This window comes from Xiphophorus hellerii, chromosome 5 (assembly GCF_003331165.1).
Source record: "Xiphophorus hellerii strain 12219 chromosome 5, Xiphophorus_hellerii-4.1, whole genome shotgun sequence".
NCBI classification, from domain to species: domain Eukaryota; kingdom Metazoa; phylum Chordata; class Actinopteri; order Cyprinodontiformes; family Poeciliidae; genus Xiphophorus; species Xiphophorus hellerii.
In genome coordinates, this window is record NC_045676.1 from 22,921,332 (window position 1) to 22,946,685 (window position 25,354).

The following is a 25,354-nucleotide window of genomic DNA, read 5'->3' on the forward strand; positions in this document are numbered from 1 at the left end:
AAAATGTATTTATTTATTTTTTATTTTAAAAATAATCGGTCAAATAAAGGACAATAAGAGGCCTTGGACGTAGTCTGGACCAGTTAGGGTGCAGGGTGTAATAACCGAAGCTAAAAGTAGTCTCTTCATCCAGCCAGCGGAAACTCTGGCTTCCCACAAACCCTCAAGTTTAGCTGCTCACATTTAGCCAACAGAGACAAAAGCAAATAAACACCGTCATAAAAAAATGTTCTCACACATTAACAAAAACTAAACAAACATTCGAATCGTAAAGAAATGCTTTGGTCAATGAGAAGTGATAAAACATTTGAAATGTAAAGAAATGCTTTGGCAAATGAGAAGTGAGAAATTAAGCTATCTGATTAAAAGCAGAATTTTAAATATTTCTATTTTGCTCTGCATAATTCTTCCTACCATTTTGAGAAAAGTTGAAGAAAACAAAGTACACAACAAAGTGCTGAGGTGGAACTCACCAATCTGCTGATCTCACCTTGGAGTCACTGGGAGAAAGAAGGGAGAGGAAACTGGGACTTTGGTCCTGCTTGTCTTTCTGTTCTTCTCTTTTCCCTCCCTCTTTCTTTTTCTGTCACTCCCTCAAATTTTGCAACTTCATCAATCCCTCCCATTTTTATTCACTTAAGCACTTCTGCCCCTCTCATCTTTGTTGCACGTTTCTGCTTTCCATTGCAGACTGCTCTTTAAAAGAAAATCAGCAAAAAGGAAACTCAACTGTGAAATCTATATGTTAAAAAACTGGAAACAAAATAGTCTGACTTGCTTTTTGTTGTTATTATGAGTGTACAATAATTAGAGCACCCCTGGGAAACCTTATCTGCATATGCATAAAGTTTTACACCAACCACCAATGGGCCAGCCACATGTGCAACATGACCCTAAATGATAAAAGATTGCAAATTTGGCTTTTGTCCCTTTATTTACTTGTACAGACTTTTACAAAGCCCCTGAGTCTCAATATAAATGTGAAATTTCACCTTTGAGTTTCTTAACCTTTTAATCGATTACAAACTATTGCATGTATATCCATCGCAATGCATATTACTCACATTTAGGGGTGGCATAAGATGTGCTCAGCAGCAACCTGCACTGATGACTACACTGTGCCTGTATGGCTGAAGCTGAGTTTCATAACATCCTCAGTCGTGGCACCTCCTGAGTTACTGCAGAACCTTTCTAAGAATAGAGATGAATTATTTCTCAGTGACTTCTTGGAAACAGAAGATCCTCCATCAGTTAATGTGCTAGATTTCACCTGTAGACTTTAATGTAAATAAAGAAAAATATATCTACATTTTGTAGCCCAAAATGCAAATTAGCAAATAACCTGTATTTAATGTAGTAATTAACGTCTGCTCACTGTAAAGCACACGTCAATGTGATCAGACTTAACCTCCCATCTTCCTTCACATCTTATAGTTGTGTTTGTGTTGTATACTTTAATGCTGCTTCTAAAGACAAAGACAAGTTGAAGACGTCCAGGAGAAGCAGAAATATTGAAGCTAGACGGCTCCCTCTAGTGGAGAGAAATATTTCTGGTGCAGTCTTCAGAAGACTTCAGTACAGCTCGATTTAAACATGGGATTTACTCATTTTGTTGAAATTTGTCAAATTGTACAACACAAAAGTTTAAAGTTCCTTAAAGATTGACCGAGTTGTCAGTTTTATATTTAACATATATTATTATTTTGAGTCAAGATAGGTTTCAAATTTGCAATATTCCCCAAAATCTGAAATGCTTTGGATCTATAGCATCTAGATGCTATAGATGCATCCAAAGCTTTTTGGAATGTAGGGTCATTGATCATGTTTGTGGAAAGATTCATATCCAAGTTATAACCTTAACTAGAATTAACACTATGATAGGCAACCATTTGCATTCACATTTACATCTAGACATTAAAATAATCAGTTTCTAAATTGGAACTAAATAGAAGATAATCCTCGGCGTGGAATATTAAAGGCAGCAAAACTAAAAGCTCTTTTGATATTATGTGTAAAAAGTTAACTTTGAAGGTGAGAAGCAAACCGGAGAGACGAGGAGCCAGCAGCAGGAAGCAGCAGCCTGAGAGATTTTGACTGAAAATAATAAATGAATCCTGGAGGCTGTTGCCAACCTCAAAGTTCTGCTGCACAGATTGTGTTTATGTTTTCTTGTCAATTACAGCTTAGGAAAAGTTTTCAGATAACTAACAGATGTAACTTTCTAACTGGAAGTTTTGAAACTAATGTCTTACAGCTAGATTGCTAACCTATGAAAGAGTGACTGGTTCAATAAAGCACCTTGCAAAGGTACTCACTCCAAATCAACCTTTTCACAATGTGTCAAGTTACAAACAAACTAAATTTTATTGTAATGTGATTTTATTTCATAGAACAGTCCAAAGTAGTGAAGTGGAAGAAAAAAAAATTATTTGAAGACTTTAGCCATTTGTTAGAGAGCAATAATGAGCAACAGCATCAAGAAGACTAAAGGCTCCCACATACTCAGGCATACTTCATTCCGTTCAAATTACTCAAGAGCACCTTTGTCAACTCAAAGAGGACGAAGGTCAATTTTTACAACTTAGTACACATATTCTGTGTCAAACATCCTCCTTCTTTGTTGATGCCATGGCTGAAATTGTGAGAAATGAAGGAATTTGTCGGGAGAAATTTAGTAAATCAATACCCCTGATTATGAAATTTCAACCCTCTACAGACAGTGTGCATGGAGTCACAGTGACACGGTGTGCCTGAGAACGTTTGAGCCTTTAGAAAAACAACAAACAGGTCAAGAATAAAGTTGTGGAGATAAAAGACTTGGGTTATAAAACAATGTTCCAAGATTTTAACTTTTCACATGATACTATTCAGACTGTCAAGCAGAACAATCCCAAGTTATGAAGTCAAGTTCAGTATCCTGAGAGTACTGAGACGGTTGGGTATCGTTTACGGTGAATCATGCACTTTTCCCTCTCAATAAACAGTGAATTGGTTTTACAGTTTTTGTCCTTCTCAAGAGCCATCCTTGACTCCTCCAGATGGGACAGGGAGCTCCTGGCTTCACTCAGCTTCTGCTTCAGAGACTCCAAGGAGGCATCAATCTGCCTCACTTCTCCTTCCAAACTGCAGACACAGTTCATACATGAGGACATGGACACATGACATAATACTGACGTTTCTGTCAGTATCTACCTGAGCTGGGGTTGGTCCCTGCAGAGCTCCATGTTTGGTCTGAGAGAGCGAAGGTAGAGTCTGGACTGAGCCACCCTCAGTGGAGCCTCTTTGTTGTGGATGGCCCGCTGTAGGACCTCAATGTTCTTCTCCTGGACACCAATTTGCTCCAAAGTCTACAGGAACAATTAAACAGTCAATCACATTTCACCTGTCAGTCTGTTTCTTCTGTCTGTCAGCTCACCACCTGAGCTAGCTTCATCTCCAGCTGGGTCTTGGCCTCAATAAGGTCCTCACAGTGCAGGCTGAAGGCTCGCTCCACGCTGGCGCATTGGACCCTCAGATCCTCAGTGGTGTCCTGCAGCATTTGCTCCACAAGCATTCTGACAAACAAAAACACAGCCACTGAGTTCGCAGCAGTCAAAGAAAATCACTCTGGCAACAAAGCGTACCATTGTGACTCTGACCTGAGACTCTTGGTGGCATGATCCTCCTGCAGGGCCATTGACAGGTTGTCTTGAGTAAACTTTGTCCATGATGAGGGGGTAGAAACGCTGCAGTAAACGAGGGAACCTTGTGTGTAAAAGTTGAACACAGCTCTGATGTTTCTAAAGAGTCAGACTCACTGCTCCTGCATGGTAGCAGAACTGGGGTGCTGCTGTGTGTCTGGACTCATGTTATGGTTTCTTCCACAGGCGTCATCAAAGCTGTAGGCCTGACACTTATCAGACCAGTCCATCTCTAATGTTTGTTGGGCATCTTGGTTCCTCCTGGCCCACAGAAACCATCAACTCGTAGGAATGCTGTTTTCTAAAGTGAGAGGCTTCAAACCAACTGGATTTCTGATTGTAAGGGAGCCAGTCACCAGTTTTACACTTACTTGATCTGAGTGCCAACCTGAGCTGCAGTTTTCTTCAGAAGAGCCTGAATGCTCCTGATCAAGTCCACTTCCTACAAAACACACAGAACCACATGTTCAACCTGCTGTGCCTGTCTTACTGTGAGATTCATTATGTGGAGATTTTCAGCTTACCTATTAACCCTTTACACAGTCTGCCTGAAGAACTTGAAACTTTCTAGATGTATATCTTTCTGCGCCTCCTTTTCATTTTTGCCACTGTCCATGTTGTTCTCTGTTCTCCTCTCTCTAATTGATTGATTGATTGATCGATTGATTGAGAGCCGTGGATGGCCATCAGCTGCTGTAATTGGTCTAGCCCAGAATCCTTAATGACTAATGGGCCGATCTATCAGTTTTGTGTATCATATCATCACTAGAAAAAAACCCTCATCCGTCTCAAAATCAACATTGGCCCAGTGGGAAGTGCCTGTATGCCAGACAGCCAGTTTGATTTGAACAGGTACAACCCATGCTATACTGGTAAAATAATTTGGGAAAACAACCTCAGTCTCCCATTCCTCACTTCTAACATCCGCCATGGCACCTCGCCATGAATATTGCAAAGGGTCAATATTCATTGTAATCTTAAAGTAAAGTAGTAAAGAAAGTATCATAAACCATGATCTCATTACTGTTAACTAGGCAAAATGTTAAATATAAACCCAAACAGTAATGTAAGAATGCATTGCCGACCTTCAGCAGCTCCTCCTCCACCGTGTCTCTGACCAGCTCTGCTCCCAGTCTTCTTGCTCTGCAGGTCAAATTATCGGTGGCGATGGCATAAGGAGTCTCAGTGGCATCCAGCGCCCTCTCCAGCCGCTTCTTCACCATCAGCAGTGACTTTGTGTCGGCCTGCAGTAGCTCGATGTGCCGCTGCAGCTCAGACTTCCAGGAGTGGATCTCCTGGAGTCTCTCTCCAAGAAGACGCGTTCCTGTGGCCTGGGTCTTCAAAGCTGCAGCCTCAGTGTCCTGGCTCAAGGTTCTGGACTCCTGCTGGATGTTCTGGGCGTCTCTGTGGTTGGTACCGGCCTGTTCAAGGATGGTTTGGTAATTGGAGAACCATTCAGCAGGGGTGTATTTAGCAGAGCGATACCCAGCAGTGGCTGAGCCCGAGGATGCCTGCGGCACTTCCTGCTCTAAAGGCGGACTTTTCTGGTGAACTCCTTGAGCTGCAGCTCTGCTGTCATAATGTGGCCGAGACACAATGATTTCTGAACTCATTTTCTGACAGTACAGTTAAAAGAAAAATCAACCAGCAGGACAATCGGTGCAGGAGTGAAAGCAACCCTTTAGAAACCAGAGAGTTTGTTTGCTGTTGCCTATAGTTACACGTTTGCAGGAGGAGATCGAGTGACAGATAAGACGAGAGGAGTGGATGACAACTTCCAGAGGCAACAAAATGATGAAACAATTTGAATTTACACCTTTGGGAAAATCAACAATTTCTCACAGTTTTTATTTTATAATGATATCTTATTAATGTTCCTGTTATTTTTTGTTTTCGAAACTTATATGCAATAAATATTGTCTTCTATATTTTTCCGCGATGTTATTATTAAGTGGTCAGATTGGGATCATTTGTGCCATTGAGATAAGTGAGATAGCCAATAACTCTTAAACTCTTGGAAAACCTAAACGTTACATCCCATTTAAACCGTGATGTCTCATTTCTTCCAGTAGGGGTCGCTGCCATTTAAACAGGAAGGAAATTACGCGTCTATGTAACTGTGACCCACGAGTTAGGTTTAAATCAAGTGTCTCTTATCAGACTTCTCTACCTGTGTTAGGTTGTTGATAGGGAAACCCCAGTAATTGAGAGCTACAGCAAGTCAGATTTAAGATCAAAGCTTAGCTCTAACAGCTTATGGAAGTTTTAAAGAAACTTTTTAAACAACAGATATGTGGAGACAGCAGGACAAAGCGAAGCAGCAGGCGGCGGAGGCGGCTGTGGGACAGATTCCTGGAGCAGATAACAAAGACCACCGGCCTTTACATGACAATTATGGACGACCCAAAACACTGGAGGCTGTTTTCAACTCTAAAGTTGTGTTGCACCCATCAGGTTTGTATTTTTTCATGTCGACTTGACTTAGAAGTTGTTGTAAAAAAAAAAGTCTATTGTCCACAGCAGGAGTCCTCAGACCAGGACTCGAAGACTTTAAGTTGCTGACATCGGTCCTCAAGGCCTGGATTTGAAAATCATTTCTCTATTTATAGCTTTACTTACTAAAGCCATAGAGTTGGCTCACAAATAAGCTTATAAAAAATGTCTATACTCCAGCTTTTAGTTTATGTATTCATTTTCAGTCAACTTAATACATGAACTCTCACCTTCCCATTTCTTTCTTAGACTGAATGTTTAAAACTTATTTTTCCATTAGAGTTTCAGTTCAGATTAAGTTTGTATATTGGAATTGGTGTACACTATATTACTGTTTAAATTGTAGCAACTATTTGCTTACATGTGCCAAGTGTCATGCGTTTAGACTTTGCATGCCAAGAAGATATTCGCTTGATGCAGATTTCAATGCTCTAGTTTCTAAGTATCAGTGCTGAAAGAACATTTTGATTAAATGTACAGGATTGGTGAAAAGGTTGGTTTATTGCAGCTTATATATTCATTACAATAACATTGAAATTACAGCATTTGTGAATATTGAATAGCTCACGTTCAGATAACGTTATTTAATAAATATTAAAAACATGTCTAAATGAAAACACACCAGCATTTGGTTGCTTTATTGAGCTGTTACATAAGATGGCAGAAACTCTGGTCATGTGTTTCCTAATTTCTGCAGGTCTCCTTTAAAGGACGCTGTTGTAGATATCATTGTCATGACTTAACATGTTTGGAGTGGAAGAGTTCATGTAAACAGCATCTTCTTGTAACTCATAGATCTAAAGAAATAAAAGAAATAAGATTTTATTTGCAGGCAGAAAAAAAATATTTTAGAGCTGAAGTTCTGTTTACTCACATCATTGATTCTCATCTCCACATTATTATCAGCAGAGTTCAACACGTTTGTATTGATTCTATCCACTGAAAACACAAAGTAAACATGATGTGATTCTGTTTAGGATTTATGTGTTAGTGTATAATCTGTATAAATGTACCTTGCTTGATCCTTGTTTTGTATTTTAAAACCAGCAAAAGGACAAATGTCAGGATCAGAAGCAGAGCGAAGACCGCAGGCAGAATGTAGAATAAAGAAACATCTGAAAACAAGGAAATGGAGAACTTAGCTGGTTCACAGAAATCCTCCCTAGAAACAACACGAGAAAATGAGAACCTGAGTTTCTTATTTTAAATGTTGTGGAAAAACTGTAGTCACTTCAAGTTCGACTCGATACACGTGTTCCTGTTTTCTCTTTCTATCTCCACCACATTTACTTTGTTTTCTTAACTCTTATTTATAATAAGAGTTAAGTTAAGTTATTTGAGTTCAGCCCACTTATTCTCAGTGTCATTTAAGGATACATTCACACAACGAGCAAATGTGACCCAAAGCCTCAGACCTATTTCTTACTTTTTCCTGGCAGTCTGAATGGCAATATTTCGATCGTTTCATCTTCAAATAAAAATCCAGTCTGTGCCACTTACATTAAATATGTATCTGATAGTTTTTGAAGGATTTGCAGTCTGAACGGTCATGTGGCTTTTTACCCAGCTTTTCTGCTACCGATGTGAGATATGCACCAGAAGAAGGTAAAACTGGACTTGAACAATTTTTGAACATTATAATTATGAAAATATGAAAGAAGTCTGTGACACTGAGGCACATCACATCACAGTCCCACCACTCCTGGTTCTGACTACAATCCAAACAGACCTCTCTGCAGAGTTTGCAGTCAATTCACCACAAGAGGCCATTGCTGTTAGTTGTGCTTTCCTTTTATTTTTTCTCTTGTGTTCTTGTCATGATCGATACTGTCACAAGATACTTTTAATTTGATCCGTAAATAGCTACATCTACTCTTACTTACATAAACAGTGCACTGCTGAGTGATGTCAACGTTCTTCTTCTATGATTGTGGGTTGCTTTTGTGTTGTAAATTGTTAGCACAGAAGTCTGATTGCGGTCCGATTTAATTAGAAGTATGAACGACCATGCAAAAAAAGCCTAAAGATTGGATATCAGCAAAAAAAACTGAATTAAGCATCAAGACCTGTCATGTGAATGTTGTCATTTTAGTCTCAAACTCAAAACTCAGAAACCTGAAAAAGTTCACACCTCAAAAGTCAGTAGCATGACTCAATCTAATGAAAGAGGAACTAGATTTTTTTCTCCATCTTAAGGTTTCCTTGAGCAAGATACTGAAAGATGGTGGCATAACATTCTCTAGTGCTGATGTACTTTGAATGTGTTAATTGCATGAATGTGTTGATGCTTTTGTGAGTTTAGGTGTGCATTTTGAACAGCTACATCATTTCAGCCCATCCACTACTGATAAAACTAAATCCTACATTGAGGAGCTGAAATGACCTTCAGTTTAATAATGCAGAGATTCACTTTGTTTCATAAGAGCAGCTTAGAGCAGTTAGACCAGAACATATAGAGATTTGGAACGACACGAATGAAAAGAGTGAGTAAAAACACGAGTAATAAACAAAAAGAAACTAAGAGTTTACCAGGATTATGTGATGATGGGGACAGTGATGGTGGCTGTGATGTAACTTGTTCAGCAGAGCTAATTGGAGACACAGAGCTGGTTTCATGTGAAGAGACTGTCAGAGAAAATGCAAAACATGATGTGGTAAAAAAAACAACAACAACCTTAAACTGAATTTTGTGTTGCTTTTTATTATTCTATATAGAAAGAAGTCTAAAGAGTTTACCTGGATTATGTGATGGTGGCTGTGATGTAACTTGTTCAGCAGAGCTGGTTTCATGCAGTGAGACTGTCAGAGAAAATACAAAACATAATGTGGTAAAAAACCTTAACCTAGATTTTGTGTTGCTTTTTATTATTCTATCTCTCTCTGTGTTGGTCTCACCGACTGCCAGCTGTATCTTTATGAATCTCAGCTGAGAGTCTGAACCACAGTAGTATGTTCCTGCATCAGCTGCTTCCAGTTCAGTGATGATCACAGAGAAACAGATGGAGGAGACATTGAGCAGCTTGAACTTTGTTTGGTTCTCCATCATGTCTGTAAAGTTGTTGTGTTGGTCTCCTTTACAGAGGAACTTCTTGTTATCATGTTGTCCTGAATTAGGACACTGCAGAGTTACTGGACGTCCCTCGATGCCACTGATGTGGTACGACTTCAGACAGAACAATTTTGCTGGAGAAGGAAATTTTAATAACTGTTGTATTTATAAACTTCTTAAGATTCATTGTCAAATTAGCAAAGGCAGAATGATCTCTCACCTTTGACCTCCAGTTCAACAGCAGAGAAATCATCAAATCCTGAGTTTCTTTGAACTCCACAAAGATACGACCCAGAATCCTTCAGGGTCAGACTGGATATGGTCACTGTGAATATTCTTGACTTCCTGTCATCAGAGAGTCTGAATCGTCCATTTTGTGTGTTGCTAGAGGTGATCACTGCCTGCTGTCGACATGTGGAGGGCCGGTTTCCTCTACAGAGGAACTTCAGCTTGTCGACAGACTGAGAGTCGTACGGACAGCTGATGGTCACTGAACCTTCCTCAATACTTTGGGTTTTATTCACTGTGTCGCAGCATCTGTCTGACATGAGGTTAAAAACACAATGTAAAGTGAAAGAAAAATTAGAAAAAACCTTCACATAAAAGAAAGTTGTACTGTTTGATAGAGATTTATATTTAACATTATAGACTAGTAAAATTGTCTTGTATTAACATGTCTGCTTTGATGTCTGAACATGTATTTATTTTCAACATAGAAGACGATCCAGATCTGCAAGTACATGATAATTCAACTAGCAAAATTAGAAAATTCATTTAGCTTCTAATAATAGCTAAATTTAAGACCACACATTGATTAAAAGTGTGTATTATTAACATGGTTAGACTTTGATGCTTCATTTAATTCATTTTAATTTGCTGTGAAATCTATAGTGAAATATAGAAACATGAACTTATTATTTACCTTCTTTTATCTGCAGTTTTACTTCACTGTAGGTATCAATAAACCACCTAGTGACTCCACACTTGTATTTCCCAGCATCATGTGATTGAAGATCAGAGATGGTCACTGTGACGAGTCTGATCTTTATATCATCAGTCATGGAATATTTGCCTTTATTTTTCTGTTTTGTTGTAATGAGAACGTCACTGGAGCCACAGTCTTTCTTACAAAAGTATTTTTCGCTATTCTCATATCCCTGATCATAGCGGCATGAAAAATTTACACCTCTTCCCTCATATCCAAACACTTGGATCAAACCTTCAGCACTGATCACAAAACTCAGAGCTGCTGCAGACAGAAAACAACATCAGTTTAGTTTTTATGCTTCAACATTTGAACAATAAATATTTTTTTTACAAGTTTTGTAAAACTACTTTTTCAAATAAAAAGCACAATTAGTTTGTATGAGATCAGACGATCACATTTCAGTCACAACACAAACAGGAAGTGCTACTGAGTCTTTAAGTAAATGCTATATAATTTAAAAACACATTTAATTTTAATTAAATAAAATTCGTCATAAGATTAAAGCAAACTGTTGTAGATCATATATTATGTCTTACTGCAGACGATGATGTGTTGATGGCTCCACATCTCTTTGTTCTTCTAAACCAGAGTTAAACTGAGGCAGAAGTTATTTTAAAATGAGACATTTACAGGAAACGTCAGAGATTCGGAAAGTCAGAAGGTTTAACACCTTTTGAACGTGTCGACTTAACTCACAAGTGTGAAACGTCTTGTTTCTGCATTGGTCAAGTGATAACTCTGCAACCGATGACCTCACAGGCTTTACTCACAAATACAGGAAATAGATTTTTTTCACCACAACAAAGTTTGGGTGGATTATTGAGGGACACTCAGTTTTCTGGTTTTAATCTCAGCTGTGCAGATCTTCATGTTTGAACTTGAGAGAAACAGGAGAGAACAAAAATATAATTCAATGCCACTAACTTTAATTTTAAATTATTGTCATTTGCAAAAAAATAGAATGAAATTCTTAGTCTGACTCCTCAGCAAACAGTAAATATATAAATAGAAAAGGCCATATCTATAAAAGATAATGGATAGATTGTAAATGTATTTATTTAAAAGCAAATGGAAAAACAAAGGTCGTATGTCAGCTACAGAGGGCGCCATTTTGTCTATTTGATTTTATTCTAAATTTTTATTATGTTAAGATGACAAAATCTACTCCTGCTTTTAAAGCCCCTGCAAACTGTTTAATTTATATTTGAAAACAAATAAATATTTAAACTTACCAGACAAGATGAACAACACGATCTGGAAGCTCCACATCTTTGCATTACTGAGGACGACAAACTAAACCAGAAACAATGTTGAAGTGAAGCATGAAGTATTTTAAGGAAACCACATTGGTGTCATGAGTTCAACCCTCTTCACACATATCAGCAGGCCTCATAAATGATGTGTAAAATGATGACATTCTCTATGTTTCAAATGCTAAAACCAAACTCTATCAAAACAACCAAAAAAATAAGAAGACATGCTTATTATTAGTAAAATAAAAATAAGTGTTTACAAAGTTGGAGGAAATGGTCATAGAAAATGTGGGAGGGCTGAGGTGTAGTGGTTAGTGCTGTATCATCTCAGCAAGAATATTTCCTGTTTAAATATAAGTAAAGCAGAACTTTCTGTCTATAGTTTGCTTATTTATTTTTAGAACATTCATCGATGTTCTCCAGGTTTTCTTTCTCTCATTGCAAAGCTGCTTATAGTAACAGAATCTAGTGAATAAAACGAGCAGGAAGAAACATGTTGCCACAAACTGAAGGTAGAATTAAAATTTATTTTAAAGTCAAACTGACAAATGACAAATATAGAAACATAAAAAAAGATTACTAGAACAATTTAAGAGGATGAAAATACTGCTGATATAAAAAGTGTTTTACTCTACAGAAAACCTTATCACCTTCATGATTTAGTCTTTATATAAAAAGAAACAAAGGCTGGTTCTTCAAAAGCTCTTATTTATTAATGTGTGGAGAAAGTTAATGTAATAAAACAAGGTGCATCTTTAAAATATTTAACAATTAGCATCTACATCTTAAAATTAGCTTGAAATATATATAATAATTTCCTCTGCAGTGCATTTCATCATTTTGCATTCTGACAATCAGAATAAATATTTTTATTTGTGGTGAGACTTTGGTTCACATGTTGAGATTCTGCAGCTTCATCGTTGCTCCTGATGCTTTGATGCAAAGGTTGAGCTGTCTTCTGGATTTTCACAAATCTGAAAAATAATCATTTATGATATTCATATAAATGAGATTTATATTACTGAGCAGAAAAACTTATCTGGATGAATGTTCATAATCTCACAGGACAAAACCTGAAGGATCTGGACACAAAGATGAAGTCAGATTCCACTGTGCAAAATACCAACATGGAGAGTGATAAAAAAAAAAGATTAATGTAGGAAAATGTATATTCAGTGGTGGGTTGTGAGGGCCAGCAGGGCCTTGTCTGCTCGCTCTAGAAAACTGAAAAGAAAATGTGTAAAATGCCTTAGTCAGATTTAATTTTATCTATAATTTTATTTTTATTTACAAACGAGTAGCTTATTGGTATTATTGAGGTTTCACTTTAATTTCCTACTTAAGATGTGCCTTAAGCGCATCTGGCGAGCTGCTCCACCTCAGGACTTGCTGTACAAATTCAGATACCCCTTCGTCATAAATGCAGTGCAACAGGCCATTGTTGGCATGACTAGCATAATTATCAGCCAATCAGAATTTACATACAATAATGGTGAGCCTCACTGGCCCTACAGTAAGTGAAGAGCGTTCCCTGTATTCTCTATTAAAATCATCTTTTTCAAGGCGATCTTCACGGATAAAAAATAAAAGATGTAAAACCCGCACCAAACCTGGATTCACTAACACAAAGCAGTAAGAACTTTGCAAGGCATTTTAAAGACTGTAACTATGAGCGCTACAAGGGGCTAACAGCTAGCACTGAACACTACAAGTTATTGTATGGATTTTATTTACAAGTAATGGGTGAGTGTTACTTTTCTATTACATTCTCATACATAGTGTAACGATTCTGAGTTTTAGTTCTGCTGGGTCCTTATGGTTATGTGTATTTGTTATAAGTTGCATTGTGATCTTATTGTTATGTGTAGAGTGTTATGGGCTTCCCCTGTCTGACTCTGCTGATTCCCACTCACATGTGATAGGCCTGTCATGTGGGCGAGGGATCGGTGGAACGGCAGTACCAGGACCGGAAGTGGAGAGAGTTCAGAGTTGGGTCAGCAGTGAAGCTATCTGTTGAATGTACCAGTTTGTTAGAGGATTGAGCTGCAGCCTCAGGAGTAGCAGCTCGTACTTATCCTAATAAACCCTGTTTGGTGGGACTACAGCTGCAGTGCTGAGGTCATTACAATACTTTACTTAATATTTTTCTTTTAATTGCTCATTTGCTATATCAGCAGTTTGGATTGATGTTGAGATTAACTGGGGAAGATAGAAAAGTTTTGCTAAATTGGTGGATGTTCAATTATGTGCACTGTTGCCAGTGTATTTTGTTAAAATATACAATGATATATTGCTTGATATTGTTGGGCTGCATTGTTGTTTTTCTTAGCGTATTTTTATTTATTTGCATATTATTGGATGTCTGTTTCTTGGTGTGGTGAATAGTTTTTACACTGTCCTGCAAATGGTGTGTATTGTTCAGGTATAGTTGACGTCTCTTGAAGGCCCTGACTGAAACTCCACGTCATTCCACTGTTTGTACTGAATCCTGACAGGCTGGCAAGATTTTTGTGTTTGTTTGCATTTTCGCCAGCAGTAACATCCGGCTGTGTATCATGTGACTTGTGTGATGAGAAAAAAGTGATTCCAATCCTGTTTTGCGAAACACATCTATTGTGATACAACTAAAGAACCACCTCACGTTAGGGCAAAACCTTTTATTGAAAATCATGTTTTTTTTTTAATTGGTGTGTTTCCATTAAGCAAATTTATTTTATAGTTAATGAAAAATTAACTAATGTCTTTGCAAGAAAAATCTTTAAGAGTTGCAAGTTTGTGGACTTACATCATTGATCCTCGGGTTCTTAGAAGCATCAGAAGTGTTCAGTACAATCATCTGGATATCTACAAGAACAATAAAAAACATTGTCTCTGTTTTTTCTGGGGTTTTTTCTCGAATTTTAGTATCGTATGTTAATGTTCTGGGTAAATTCACCTTGTTGCTTCAATTTTCTTTTAAGAATCATCACAAGGACAAACGGCAGGATCCACAGCAGAAACAGGACGACACGCAGGATGTAAAATAAGGTCAGATCTGAAAAGTAGAGAAAGGAGAATTTAATAGGCATGGACAGAAAATGTCCCGGAAACAGACACAGAGAGTGAAAGCATGATAATAATTTAACCCTTGTGCATATGAGTGGGGTCCGACCGACTCCACACCCATATTACTTGTATCACTTGCTTCAGCCCTTCAGAATAAGCAACACTAAACATTCAGACATAATTTATGAATTACCTGTCAACTAATGGTGCGTTCACAATAAAAACGCGTTTTGAGCATCAGGCGTGTCTGGTTTACATTAATAGTCAATGTGGTGGCACATTGAGGGACTGTTGTGGTGTGATTTGAACTATTTAGAACGTTTGATGCGTCAACAGGGTCCGACGCATCCGGAACACAACGGCTAGAGTTATTTTGACACGTCTGACGTGCCATCGATGCGGCTCCACATGTAAACCAGACGCGCCTGACGTGTGAAATGCATTTGAGGAAAAATGTCAAGCATCTACATTCAAAGTGCACATGCATACACCTTGACCATAACATATTTATATGCTAATTTGCTAAACCATTCAGTGATTTATAAACCAACAAAAGTATTTTACAGTCCAAAACCAGTAAAAGGCGTTTTAGCTGTAGTGTTGCCCTCTAGATCTTATTTCTGTATCAGAACAAATTTAATAAAAAAATGCCTAATGTTAATTAGTAGAAGGAAAACATAATCAGAAGATCACATTAAATGCTTAGGTTTAGGTCAGGGCCTGGTCACTGACATTTCAGATGAGAACCAGCCATCTGAGGAGTTTGGAGAATAGATGAAGACCTCTGACTAAGAAGATTGCTGGAACAGAAATATTGAATCCATACTGGTAGTATAATTAGGCTGCAAATACTGTATTTTAGTATGTGGCAAATTTCAAACAAACAGGATATTTTTTTCCAGCAAAACATTGCAGTTTCAGAAATGTTCCTCTTTTTTTTGACTCTTCTGTTCTCTGGTCATTAAGTTATGGCTGACTTAATTTCAATATTAAAAATAGTAAAGAAGCTGGCCCTCAACCAGATTGCTTCGGCTCCAAGCCAAGAGCCTCCCTATTACCTCTGGATCCCAACATCACAATACTGATCCCAAACTAGCTGCCTACAGTCCTGGACTGCTCTTAAAATACATCTGCAGAGGGAGAAATCACACACAATGTGCCTGTAAGATGCAAGATTCTCATATTGTATCTCAGAAAATTCACAAACAGAGTCACATGTGAGAGTCACATTTGATTAACTTTCAACATCACATAGATTGGCCTGAAAACCTGTGGGTTGGAAGACAGTGGACTTCTGCAGCATCAGTTGCGCAAAATCTGGGTAGGCTATGCAGTGTATGCAACGTATAGGGGCGCTGCACTAGAGGGGGCGCAAACACGATGTGGGGAATTTTTTTTCTTGTCAGCATTTTATGTACTTAACTTAACAGCTGTTTGTGTATGAAATTATCAATAACAGAGGAACAGCACTGATTAGGCGCCCCTCCACTCCTGCCAGCCGGTCTCCCCTCCCATACAGGCAGCTTGGGCAGCGGCCCTTCGAGAAACCGCTGAGGCGCGTTTTTTTCTTTTAAATTTGTAGTAATGCCTTGACAACAGGGAGCTAAAGATGGGGCGGCAGGAAAAAAAACTCTGGGGCACAAAACAGAAAACGGAAGAGGGGGAAGGATAAAGATGTTGGAAAGACGAAGAAAAGCAAAGTGGTTGAAAGACAGAAGGTAAGTAATGTCAGTGTATCAACAAGAGAGTTGTAAATATTCAGCTTAGCTTAAGTTAGCCTAAAGTGACAGGTGGTTGTTGTCTCCACCCCGTATTGAACCAATACGGGACGCGATTTATTCCGTATTGCTATAAAATGTCTGATAGACACAATTATCACACACATCTTAACAGTAAGTGTAATAATAATGACCAAAAAAACAAGGAGAAATATTAAGGTGAGCTAAATTGTCGTTGTGGGACCTAAATAGGACCCCACGAACTGACGCTGTTGTCATGGTTACCTAGAGACTGACACTACGCAGCCGCAGTGAGCTGCATTTTAAAAAACCCGCGTCTTTTTAAAATGTCCGTCCGATACTACACCGTCCTTAGAAGTAAAACCTCTGGCAAAAATACATATGGTAGTGGGAAGACACAGGCTAAACAATTACAGTGAAGTTTAAAAGGGGTTGTTTCATATCAGACAGAATGGGTCAAGAGAGGAACCGCAGAACCTAAAGAACCAGACATCAGTCTCTTCATCCCTCAATCATTTCCTGAGACCGAAAAATAATATAAATGGTAATTTAAAGAACAAATCATACAAATAGATTAATAGTAAATAAATATTGTGAAGAGAACATTAAAAACGTTTATTAGGATTGTGTAGGAAAAACGTTGGTATCTTTTATAAATAGGCCTATCTCTGAGCAGGGTTCTGAGTGATGATAGTGAAACTGAGGGTAGTAATGTCTGGTTTGAAGTGTTGTAGGTTCTATCTTTTTCTCTATCTCTTTTAGCCTCTTTTAACTGCTTACACGCACACGCTGCAGCTTACATAATCATGTTTATGGGTGACTGCCAGCAGTCATAAACAGACTGAAAGTGATTAGACTACGATTTAGGGAGGGTATGGATCGCACAGAAGAATAAAAGCTAAACTCGCTCTACAATCTTTGCCTCACTTGGTTCCATCCATAAGGTGAGCTCAGTGCGGCCCAGCGATGGACGGTGAATGCAACTCTCTATCTGTTCCATTTGTGTGACATGTATGGCTTGTAACATTTGATCATTTTTCGGCATTAAAGCCTGCTTTTATATATAACCAAATCTCATTATATCTCAAGGTAGTTTACACTCAGGGGTTCTGATCAGGTCCTGAAACCGGTAAACGGGTCTGGTGGAGCAGAGAGACAAAAATGAATGAACTCCACTAGAAGGAAGCAGAGAAAGTGAGAAGAGGACGACCCAAGTCTCACTGCAAGTTTTGTGAAATGAGAAGAAGTGTTTTCTTTGTAGAAGGTTCTTGACCTGGAGAAGGCCAGATACTGAACACGAGGTCTGACAGGCAGTTTGGCAACAAATGATTTTTTTTTTTAAAAATTGGAGCTGCAGCGGAAGGCTCATGCAAAACCTTAATGCCTACAAATTTGAGTCAAAAATTTCAAGGAGTTGAAGACCACAGAGCTCTGTGAAGTTTAATAGTTCTCGATGAGAAATGGTGGACCGATACGAGGTCATGATGAGAACTCTCAGGATCATCTCTGTTTGTGGTTCCCCTCTAGTCTGTGTGCAGGATGGGTGGAGTCCTTCATGATGCCGAGTGCTCTCCCCTGCATCATGATGCTCAGAAGTGATGGGCTTTTTGTTTTTTAGGCACATGATTGGTCTGCGCACTGTTGTAGTAAAAGCTCCAGTGCATATGGACGCTCTGCTGTCTTGTCTTGCCGTCTGTTTGTGAAAACGTAGCTGGAGCTGCTTCTCCACTGCATCCGCTGCTGTCTGGGCAGCTGGTTGATTGGGCAGCGCATGCCTCCTCTGACCCTGCTGCTGCAACGGGGTGCAGGACTGAACACGAACTGCTTCTTCCACAATTTGCATTGCATTTGAGTCTTTTCTCACTTTTTGTATTTGTTTTGCTGTATTATTTAATTTACTAATGTGTTTGTTTCTTTTTTGGTCTTAATTGCTGATTCGCCTGATTTTTGCATTGCATGGTTTTTTTGTTGTGTGTGGAATAACTGACATAACTGTCTTTACCTGACACCTTCCTGTGTCTCCTGAGGGATCGAGTAGTGTGCCTGAAGCCTGTGATTACGTTTTAATGAATCGTTCATAAAATATAATATTTTGTAGAACTCAGTTTATTGTTCATGTGCATTTGTGAACCTAATTATTTCAGTTTGTTGGGTAGTAACATCCCCCAACTGGAGTCGTTGCACCTTAAACAAAACTTTAAACAATTTCCCCCCTTCTGGCCATATTGAGGACCAAATCACATCAATGAGAAAATATATTTATAAATTGTTACATTTAAAGAAGTACTATTGAATACAGAGAAAAAAATATACATTTTAACAGTTTGTTAACAAGTAGTTTTATCAACACATTCGGCCGCAACATCGATGATCTTGGTGTGGCCCATAAAGAAAATGGTTTTCACATGTCTGGTATAAACGGAGCAGCTTCCCTTCAGACCCTGAATATTGTTGCATTCAGTGATACCTGTTAGCATCTCCTTCTTTTGATAAGCTGAAAGCTAATCCAATGATTTTGTTCTGAATGTAAATCAAATGTTAACGTGTTAAAAAAAAAAAAAATCCAAGTTAAAACCAATATTTGGTATATTTGTAAAACATTCTCCATCTATCCACTCAAAACAAAACCTGCACATTCATAAAAAGTAGAAAATCAAAAGGTAAGTCAGACAGCAGACACTCCTAATCCTTTAGCAGAAACACACAGCCAAAGAAATGATTTTCCATGGTTTCAGTTTTTACGTTGTCAAACTTTACCTGTGCCATTCTTACACTTACGCTGTCTAATCTGTTAAAACCCTGCTCTGAAGTCAGTCAGAGAGGAATCCCAGGTCTAATCTTTGCGTAGAGGTGACTGAGGGAATATTGGGGAAAACTGAAGCAATAAAAGCGAGACTGAAGCAAAGAGATTTCCTTATTAATTGTCTGTCTGAATATTTTTTTTCGTACCCATAGAGCAATACACTACATGGTCAGTTCTGTGAACTCATGAAACGCCTTGCAAAAGTTTTCACAAACTCTATGGAAGCCTGTTTCTGCCATTTATTTATTTAAAAATAAATAAATAATCTCATAATAATGAGATACTATCTCATATCTCAGATACTATGTCATTATTTTGAGATTGACGCTTAAAATAATGAGATATCTCAAAATATCTCATTATTTTCAGATACTATCTCATTATAATGAGATTATTTTTTTATTTATTTTTTAACAGAGTGGTGGAAACGGGCTTCCATACGTTTCCGGCACTCTGTTAAAAAAAAAAATATATATTTTTTTTTATTTTATAATTTTTTAGATTATTTATCTCATTATAATGAGATAGATAATCTCATTATAATGAGATTATTTATTTTATTTTTTTTAACAGAGTGCCGGAAACGGGCTTCCATATGTTTCTGCCACTCTGTTAAAAAAAATAAAATAAATAATCTCATTATAATGAGATTATCTATCTCATTATAATGAGATAAATAATCTAAAAAAATATAAAATAAAAAAATATTTTATTTTTTTTTTTTAACAGAGTGCCGGAAACGTATGGAAGCCCGTTTCCACCACTCTGTTAAAAAAATAAAATAAATGATCTCATTATTTTGAGATTGACGCTTAAAATAATGAGATATCTCAAAATATCTCATTATTTTGAGATGATATCTCAAAATAAAATACTATTTTGTATAAAATACAAAATAGTATTATATAGTATTATGTCTACAAAATAGTAAAATATCTTATATTTTGTATCTTATTATACATTATTATTTAGTATCTCATTATTTTGAGATATTATCTCATTATTTTGAGATAATTTATTTATTTATTTATTTTTTAACAGAGTGGCGGAAACGGGCTTCCATATTGTATTGACATTTTAATGCAATACAAAAATGTTTTTAAAAGTAAAAAAAAAAAAAAGGATGCAGACCCTGAATAGAAAATAAAAAAGGCGACTTAAACAGCAACTCTGACAGATCATCAGTAGAGCGGTAGCTAATCTACCACATTGATCACTTATTAATAATCTTAAATAAACATCAAGCAATAAAAACACAAAACTGTAATGGACTGCATATTCTGTTTTTTTGTGTGGCGATATTAATATTACTCTTATTATTATTAAAAAACATCCATTTATTATCTAGTGTGAACAAAATCTTTTTGTACTGTGGGAGGAAGCCGGAGCACCCGGAGAGAACCCATTAATCAATCAATCAATCAATCAATCAATCAAATTTTATTTGTATAGCACATTTCAGCAGCAAGGCATTTCAAAGTGCTTTACATCATATCAAACACAGAAACACAAAGCAACATAGAATCAACAATCAAAACACGACATTAATTCAGGTTCCATCAATAAATTTGTAATTGATTACGTTTCAAATACAATCCTAAACAGGTGGGTTTTTAGTGGAGTTTGCATCCATAGAAGGTTTACCTGTTACACTCCTACTGTGTTATATGGAACAAAATACCTATTGCTATTTTTATTCCCACTCACAATCACAGTTTAAAACGATGTAGACAGCATTTTAATGGGCTTCTGGCACGAGGCTCCGTACTCCTCGTTCACAGAATTTCGAGCAGGGACTCTGCCGTCCCTCACGGATTTTTGTGCAATTCTTTTTGTAATTCTTTTTTTATTTAGAAAGAGAGATTCCCATCACATTCGTTAATTACAGCTTTACCCATCTGAGCTTGTACATGAGTATACAACCGGAGAATCCAAGTGATTTTGTCCATACTGCCTTTCTGGTATTTTCTTTTACAGACTATTACTAAATTTTGTTTTGAACAATAACAAAAATGAACAGAATTGAACAATAACGGGGATTGCACCATCTCGAGCAATAAAAAAAACACAAGAACATACAAGGGCAGAGCACATAGTTCTCAAGAACAATCAAATGAAGTCAGATCTAATTGGTTTTACATACTCAGTCCAATTGGTCCAGATCTTATAAAACTTTCCTCTTTCAACTTGGAGGGAAAAAGAAATCTTTTCCATAACATAAATCTGATCAACAATTTCAATCCATTCGTCGATGGTGGGTGGGTCTGGTTTTAGCCATTTCCTTGTGATGGCTTTCTTACTGGCTGCCAGTAGAATCGCCAGAAGTTTTTTGTCTTGGTTGGTCCATGTGTCCAACTGTAGGTTGCCCAAGTACAACGTTTCACATTTGAATGAAATTTTTACATTGAATATATTTTCAATATGTTTGTGGAACTCTTCGCAATATGGTTTTATTACTTGGCAGTCTCAAAAAACATGGAAGTGGTTGGCTCCTTTAGACTGGCAAAGTCTCCAGCAGGCGTCCCCGTTGTTTTGATATCGTCTCTGAATGGGTGTAACAAAAAATCGTGCAATGTTTTTCCAACAAAACTCCCGCCATGTGTTTGATCTGGTCGAGACCCACTGCAGTTGACATATTTCTTCCCATCATCTTGTGAGATTATTACCTTAATTTCCTTTCCCCATTTCCTCTTTATGTATTCTGTATTCTCATGTTTAGATAGCTGTATGGCATTGTATAACTTAGAGATAATTCTGCTGTCTGATCTGGGTTTAATTAATGTTAGAAATACCTCCATGAAACTGGAATCATTTTTTCTCAACACTTCTTTAAAATTTCTATTAAAATAATGTCTCACCTGCAGGTACCTAAAAAAATCAACTTTTTCCAGTCCATGATCCTTCTGTAAGGTTTCAAAGCTCTGAAATATCCCTTTGTGGACAAATGAATAATAGGTAGTAAAGCCCTTTGAGATCCATGACTTGAATCTGTTATCTTTTCTATTTGGTGTAAAATCCGACTCATAGGCTCACCACCTCATCATTTTAGATGCGTCTCAGAGGCATTCAAAATATGATGCAGCACTTCTTTTTTTTTTCACGTCCGAGCGAACGTTTCTTCCTTTCTTCACGACGTCTCCGTTCTGCGTTGCAGACGTCGCAGCCAGGTAGGATGGGTTCTCGGATCCTGGGAGCTTTGGGAAGTTTGGGGGGGTATTTGTCCAATATGACATATTTCTCTTCCTGGGTCTTTAATGTCGCTGACAGACTTGAGGTTGGGCCAGAGGTTGGGCCAGAGGTTGGGCCAGAGGTTGGGCCAGAGGTTGAGTCTTTGTTGTCTTTGGGCTCAACCTCTGAAGTCATTTTTGCTTCACAGCAAACTTCCCCAGCCGGGGAAGTCTCTTCTTCAGTATTGTCATCTGAAGACTCATCGTGCTGCGAGTCTTCTCTATCCAGTATTGTTTGCTTCCGTGTCCCAAAAGTGTTGAAAAGGTAGTCAGCGTAATCCATGTTCTCGTCTTGAGAGCTCCTACAATCAACGGTGACACCAGGAAATAGTGTGGTCACAAGTTTTCTCACACCAGTTGTTACTAAATACCCGGCGCCAAAAGACAATGGAAAAAAGACGGCAGCTGTTAAAAGTTTCTCCATATTGCAATCCTAGTAAAAGAGAGCGAGGGGTTGAAGTGGTATCTGTCAAAGTGCTATTTGTAAAATACCTGATGTTTCGAGATGGACGCATTCATAACCCCGGATGTTCTTTGATCTATGACATAGATCTATGTCATAGATGTCGTCATAGCTACAATGAGCTCACTGTAATTCTGGGGGAATGTCTTGCTTCTGAACGTTGCTATGGAAACGGTCAGATCAGTTCTGCATGACTCAAACTATTAACCCTTTGCAAGTGTATATTTCAGGAGGCTGGGGATTAAAACAGGGATTTTAATAGTTAAATATTAAGTTTAGTTTGACAATAGTATATTAAAACCATTCATTTAAGTAGGGTTTTTTTTATCATTCTATCAGGTTTAAAATTTTGAATCATACTTGACTTAAAAATATCTTGAAAGTAAAATTAAATGTAACTTACAGACGTTTGCTGCTGCTGTTGTTGTAAAATGTGACAAGAAATTTTGCCCGCTTGAAGAAGAGCTACAAAGAAATAATTTTGGTTTAATCATTTTACACGTTAGCATAAATATAGAATAAAGAATGATCCCAAAGAAATGATGCTGCCGCTCCATATTTGATGGGTTGTAAACAACTCACTCCAACACATTTGTTCTGTATGGTGCGGAAATGTAAGTAATAGACAGAATGTAATGTCTTCCAGCTTTTTCTGTGTAATTGAGAGCTTGACACCAACAGCAGCCCACACTGCTGATAGCTGGGAAGGAGATAAATGAGTCCATTTCTATGCTCTCCTGTAAACTGGTTATGAGTCTGTTGGTTTTTTGTGTATTTTAACTATTAAAACTGGTAAACAAATGTTTATATCTGTTTTTAAAAGAATAAAAATGCTGGTCATTCATCAGATGACCAGCATTAGCAGCTTTTGGTGACATTATTATTAATAATAATTAAATTGTTTTTGAATACGATGCAGTATTTAAAATGAACTGATGAAGATGGTCTATGTGTCAAGTTTGGCCTGGGAGGGATGTCTGTGGTTCCTTTCTGGACCTGTTACCCCTTCAACCCGATGTGAAAGACTAGCTGTGCAAATGCCTTTCCACACAATTCAGCTTGATTCTCATCTCCCTTCAGTACTCTGTCTGAGATTTCTCCCGCTGTAAATAAATTTTCCAGGGTAAAGCAGAGGCTTTCGGTAACAAACCCAATCCCAAAAAGTCACTAGAAAAAAGAAAATTAAAAGAACGAGGGGTCAGAGTTAATTTTACATTTAGTACTGTTCCAGTGTGTCAAATATTTGGCTCTAGAAGTGAAAGAAATGGACAGGAACAAAACATGCAGGTGTGATTGGCTGGATATTTTCATGCTCACGTTCTCACTAAAACCAGGAAGACAGATCACATAACACCAGTTTTAAAGTCCCTCCACTGGCTCCCTGCAGCTCAAAGAATAGACTTTAAAATACTGTTGTTAGTTTATAAATCACTGAACGGCTTAGCACCACAATACATTAAAGATCTGCTGTTGTTGTATCAACCTTCCAGACCTCTCAGGTCTTCTGGTTCTGATCTGCTCTGCATCCCCAGAACCAGAACCAAACGAGGAGAAGCAGCATTCAGCATCTATGCACCACAAATTTGGAACAAACTTCCAGAAAACTGTAAAACAGCTGAAACACTGACTTCTTTTAAATCTAGACTAAAAACCAACCTGTTTAGGATTGTATTTGAAACGTAATCAATTACAAATTTAATGATGGAACTTTATTTAATGTCGTGTTTGGATTGTTGATTCTATGTTGCTTTGTGTTTCTGTGTTTGTAATGATGTAAAGCACTTTGAAATGCCTTGCTGCTGGAATGTGCTGTACAAATAAAATTTGATTGATTGATTGATGTTTGTTGCAACTGTCACTGATGATCAGATAAGTTTTGTCCTCTACTATGTGGTTTCAGTACCCCTCTTGACTCCTACATGATCTGTTAAAGATGAAGAGCTCCATCAGGAGACTCCATGAGACCACACAGGAAACCCAGTAGGCCTACAGTGTTTTGTGGTCAATATTATTTCACCATTTTATCAATGTAGGCTATCAGTTTTCATAAGGCTTCCTATCAAGCTCTAAGAATGATAGAAAACATGCTAACAAAATGCTTCAGACCTGCAGCCCATAGGCAGTTCTAGGCACAGGCTAACAGAAGTGGCTCTTTGGCTCAAATATATTACATTATGAAATACTGCCCTGTTTTTCCATTTCATTCTTTTTAAATTGCCCTGTAGGCAACAACTTATTCACATATATGTGCATTTCTTATTATTGATACTTTAATTAAAGTTAAGTAATTAAAGTGAGTTGTACAAGTTTATGTCATTGGGGATGGGCGGGGGAGCCCATGACATGTTCGCATACACCTCAGAAAGTATGTTACGCCCACATTACCATTTGGATGTAGGGTGAAAGTGGGAAAAGCCAACAAAACAACATTCTCTAATACTTCAGCAATGTATATGAGTATTTCAATGATGTGTGCCTCATGTGTCCTGAGGCACACATCATGTGTGGCTCAGGAGAGGCACACATGATGAGAAAATGTAAAGAGTTTACCAGGATTATGTGATGGTGGCTGTAATGTAACATGTTCAGCAGAGCTGGTTGGGGCTAGTTGATG

The 25,354-nt window shown here is 37.7% G+C and overlaps 3 protein-coding genes and 1 long non-coding RNA gene across 5 annotated transcripts in view; all 4 read right to left on the reverse strand.

The window, feature by feature from the left end:
* The window catches only part of LOC116719665 (lysyl oxidase homolog 4-like), a 36,210-nt gene extending 35,637 nt beyond the window's left edge, over positions 1 to 573 (reverse strand). The window contains exon 1 of the mRNA XM_032562249.1: positions 474 to 573. The gene's annotated coding sequence lies outside the window, so the exon portion shown is untranslated. The remainder of the gene's footprint in view (positions 1 to 473) is intronic.
* On the reverse strand, positions 542 to 6,120 carry LOC116719685 (tektin-4-like). The gene is made up of 7 exons (XM_032562291.1): positions 4,766 to 6,120; positions 4,052 to 4,122; positions 3,798 to 3,941; positions 3,639 to 3,725; positions 3,419 to 3,554; positions 3,193 to 3,347; positions 542 to 3,123 (listed from the first exon to the last, which is right to left on the reverse strand). Exons 1-7 carry the CDS (start codon positions 5,291 to 5,293, stop codon positions 2,910 to 2,912), a joined length of 1,335 nt encoding a protein of 444 aa, XP_032418182.1. The 5' UTR covers positions 5,294 to 6,120; the 3' UTR covers positions 542 to 2,909.
* Positions 6,121 to 6,655: 535 nt separating this feature from the next.
* LOC116719672 (polymeric immunoglobulin receptor-like) lies at positions 6,656 to 11,578 on the reverse strand. 2 transcript variants are annotated; one of them, XM_032562261.1, is made up of 10 exons: positions 11,443 to 11,578; positions 10,747 to 11,087; positions 10,145 to 10,471; positions 9,443 to 9,763; positions 9,069 to 9,356; positions 8,910 to 8,972; positions 8,703 to 8,798; positions 7,187 to 7,288; positions 7,048 to 7,112; positions 6,656 to 6,970 (listed from the first exon to the last, which is right to left on the reverse strand). In XM_032562261.1, exons 2-10 carry the CDS (start codon positions 10,775 to 10,777, stop codon positions 6,878 to 6,880), a joined length of 1,386 nt encoding a protein of 461 aa, XP_032418152.1. In that variant the 5' UTR covers positions 10,778 to 11,087; positions 11,443 to 11,578; the 3' UTR covers positions 6,656 to 6,877. The 2 variants fall into 2 exon arrangements, with proteins under 2 accessions (XP_032418152.1, XP_032418154.1); XM_032562263.1 differs by lacking the exon at positions 8,910 to 8,972.
* A 392-nt stretch (positions 11,579 to 11,970) lies between these two features.
* LOC116719688 (uncharacterized) lies at positions 11,971 to 25,349 on the reverse strand. The gene is made up of 4 exons (XR_004339243.1): positions 25,291 to 25,349; positions 14,399 to 14,497; positions 14,249 to 14,307; positions 11,971 to 12,437 (listed from the first exon to the last, which is right to left on the reverse strand). It is a non-coding gene; the product is annotated as an uncharacterized LOC116719688 (long non-coding RNA).
* Between the last annotated feature and the right edge of the window lie 5 nt (positions 25,350 to 25,354).

Excerpts from the sequence above, each read along its gene's own strand:
- LOC116719685 (XM_032562291.1), bottom strand. The coding sequence starts at position 5,293 with ATGAGTTCAGAAATCATTGTGTCTCGGCCACATTATGACAGCAGAGCT. Across the intron at positions 4,123-4,765 it reads TGGAGGAGGAGCTGCTGAAG|GAAGTGGACTTGATCAGGAG; the intron begins GTCGGCAATGCA and ends TGTGTTTTGTAG. Across the intron at positions 3,555-3,638 it reads CATGCCACCAAGAGTCTCAG|AATGCTTGTGGAGCAAATGC; the intron begins GTCAGAGTCACA and ends TTTGTTTGTCAG.
- LOC116719672 (XM_032562261.1), bottom strand. The coding sequence starts at position 10,777 with ATGTGGAGCCATCAACACATCATCGTCTGCA. Across the intron at positions 8,799-8,909 it reads GCCACCATCACATAATCCAG|TCTCTTCACATGAAACCAGC; the intron begins GTAAACTCTTTA and ends TTTCTCTGACAG. Across the intron at positions 6,971-7,047 it reads TGGAGATGAGAATCAATGAT|ATCTATGAGTTACAAGAAGA; the intron begins GTGAGTAAACAG and ends TTATTTCTTTAG.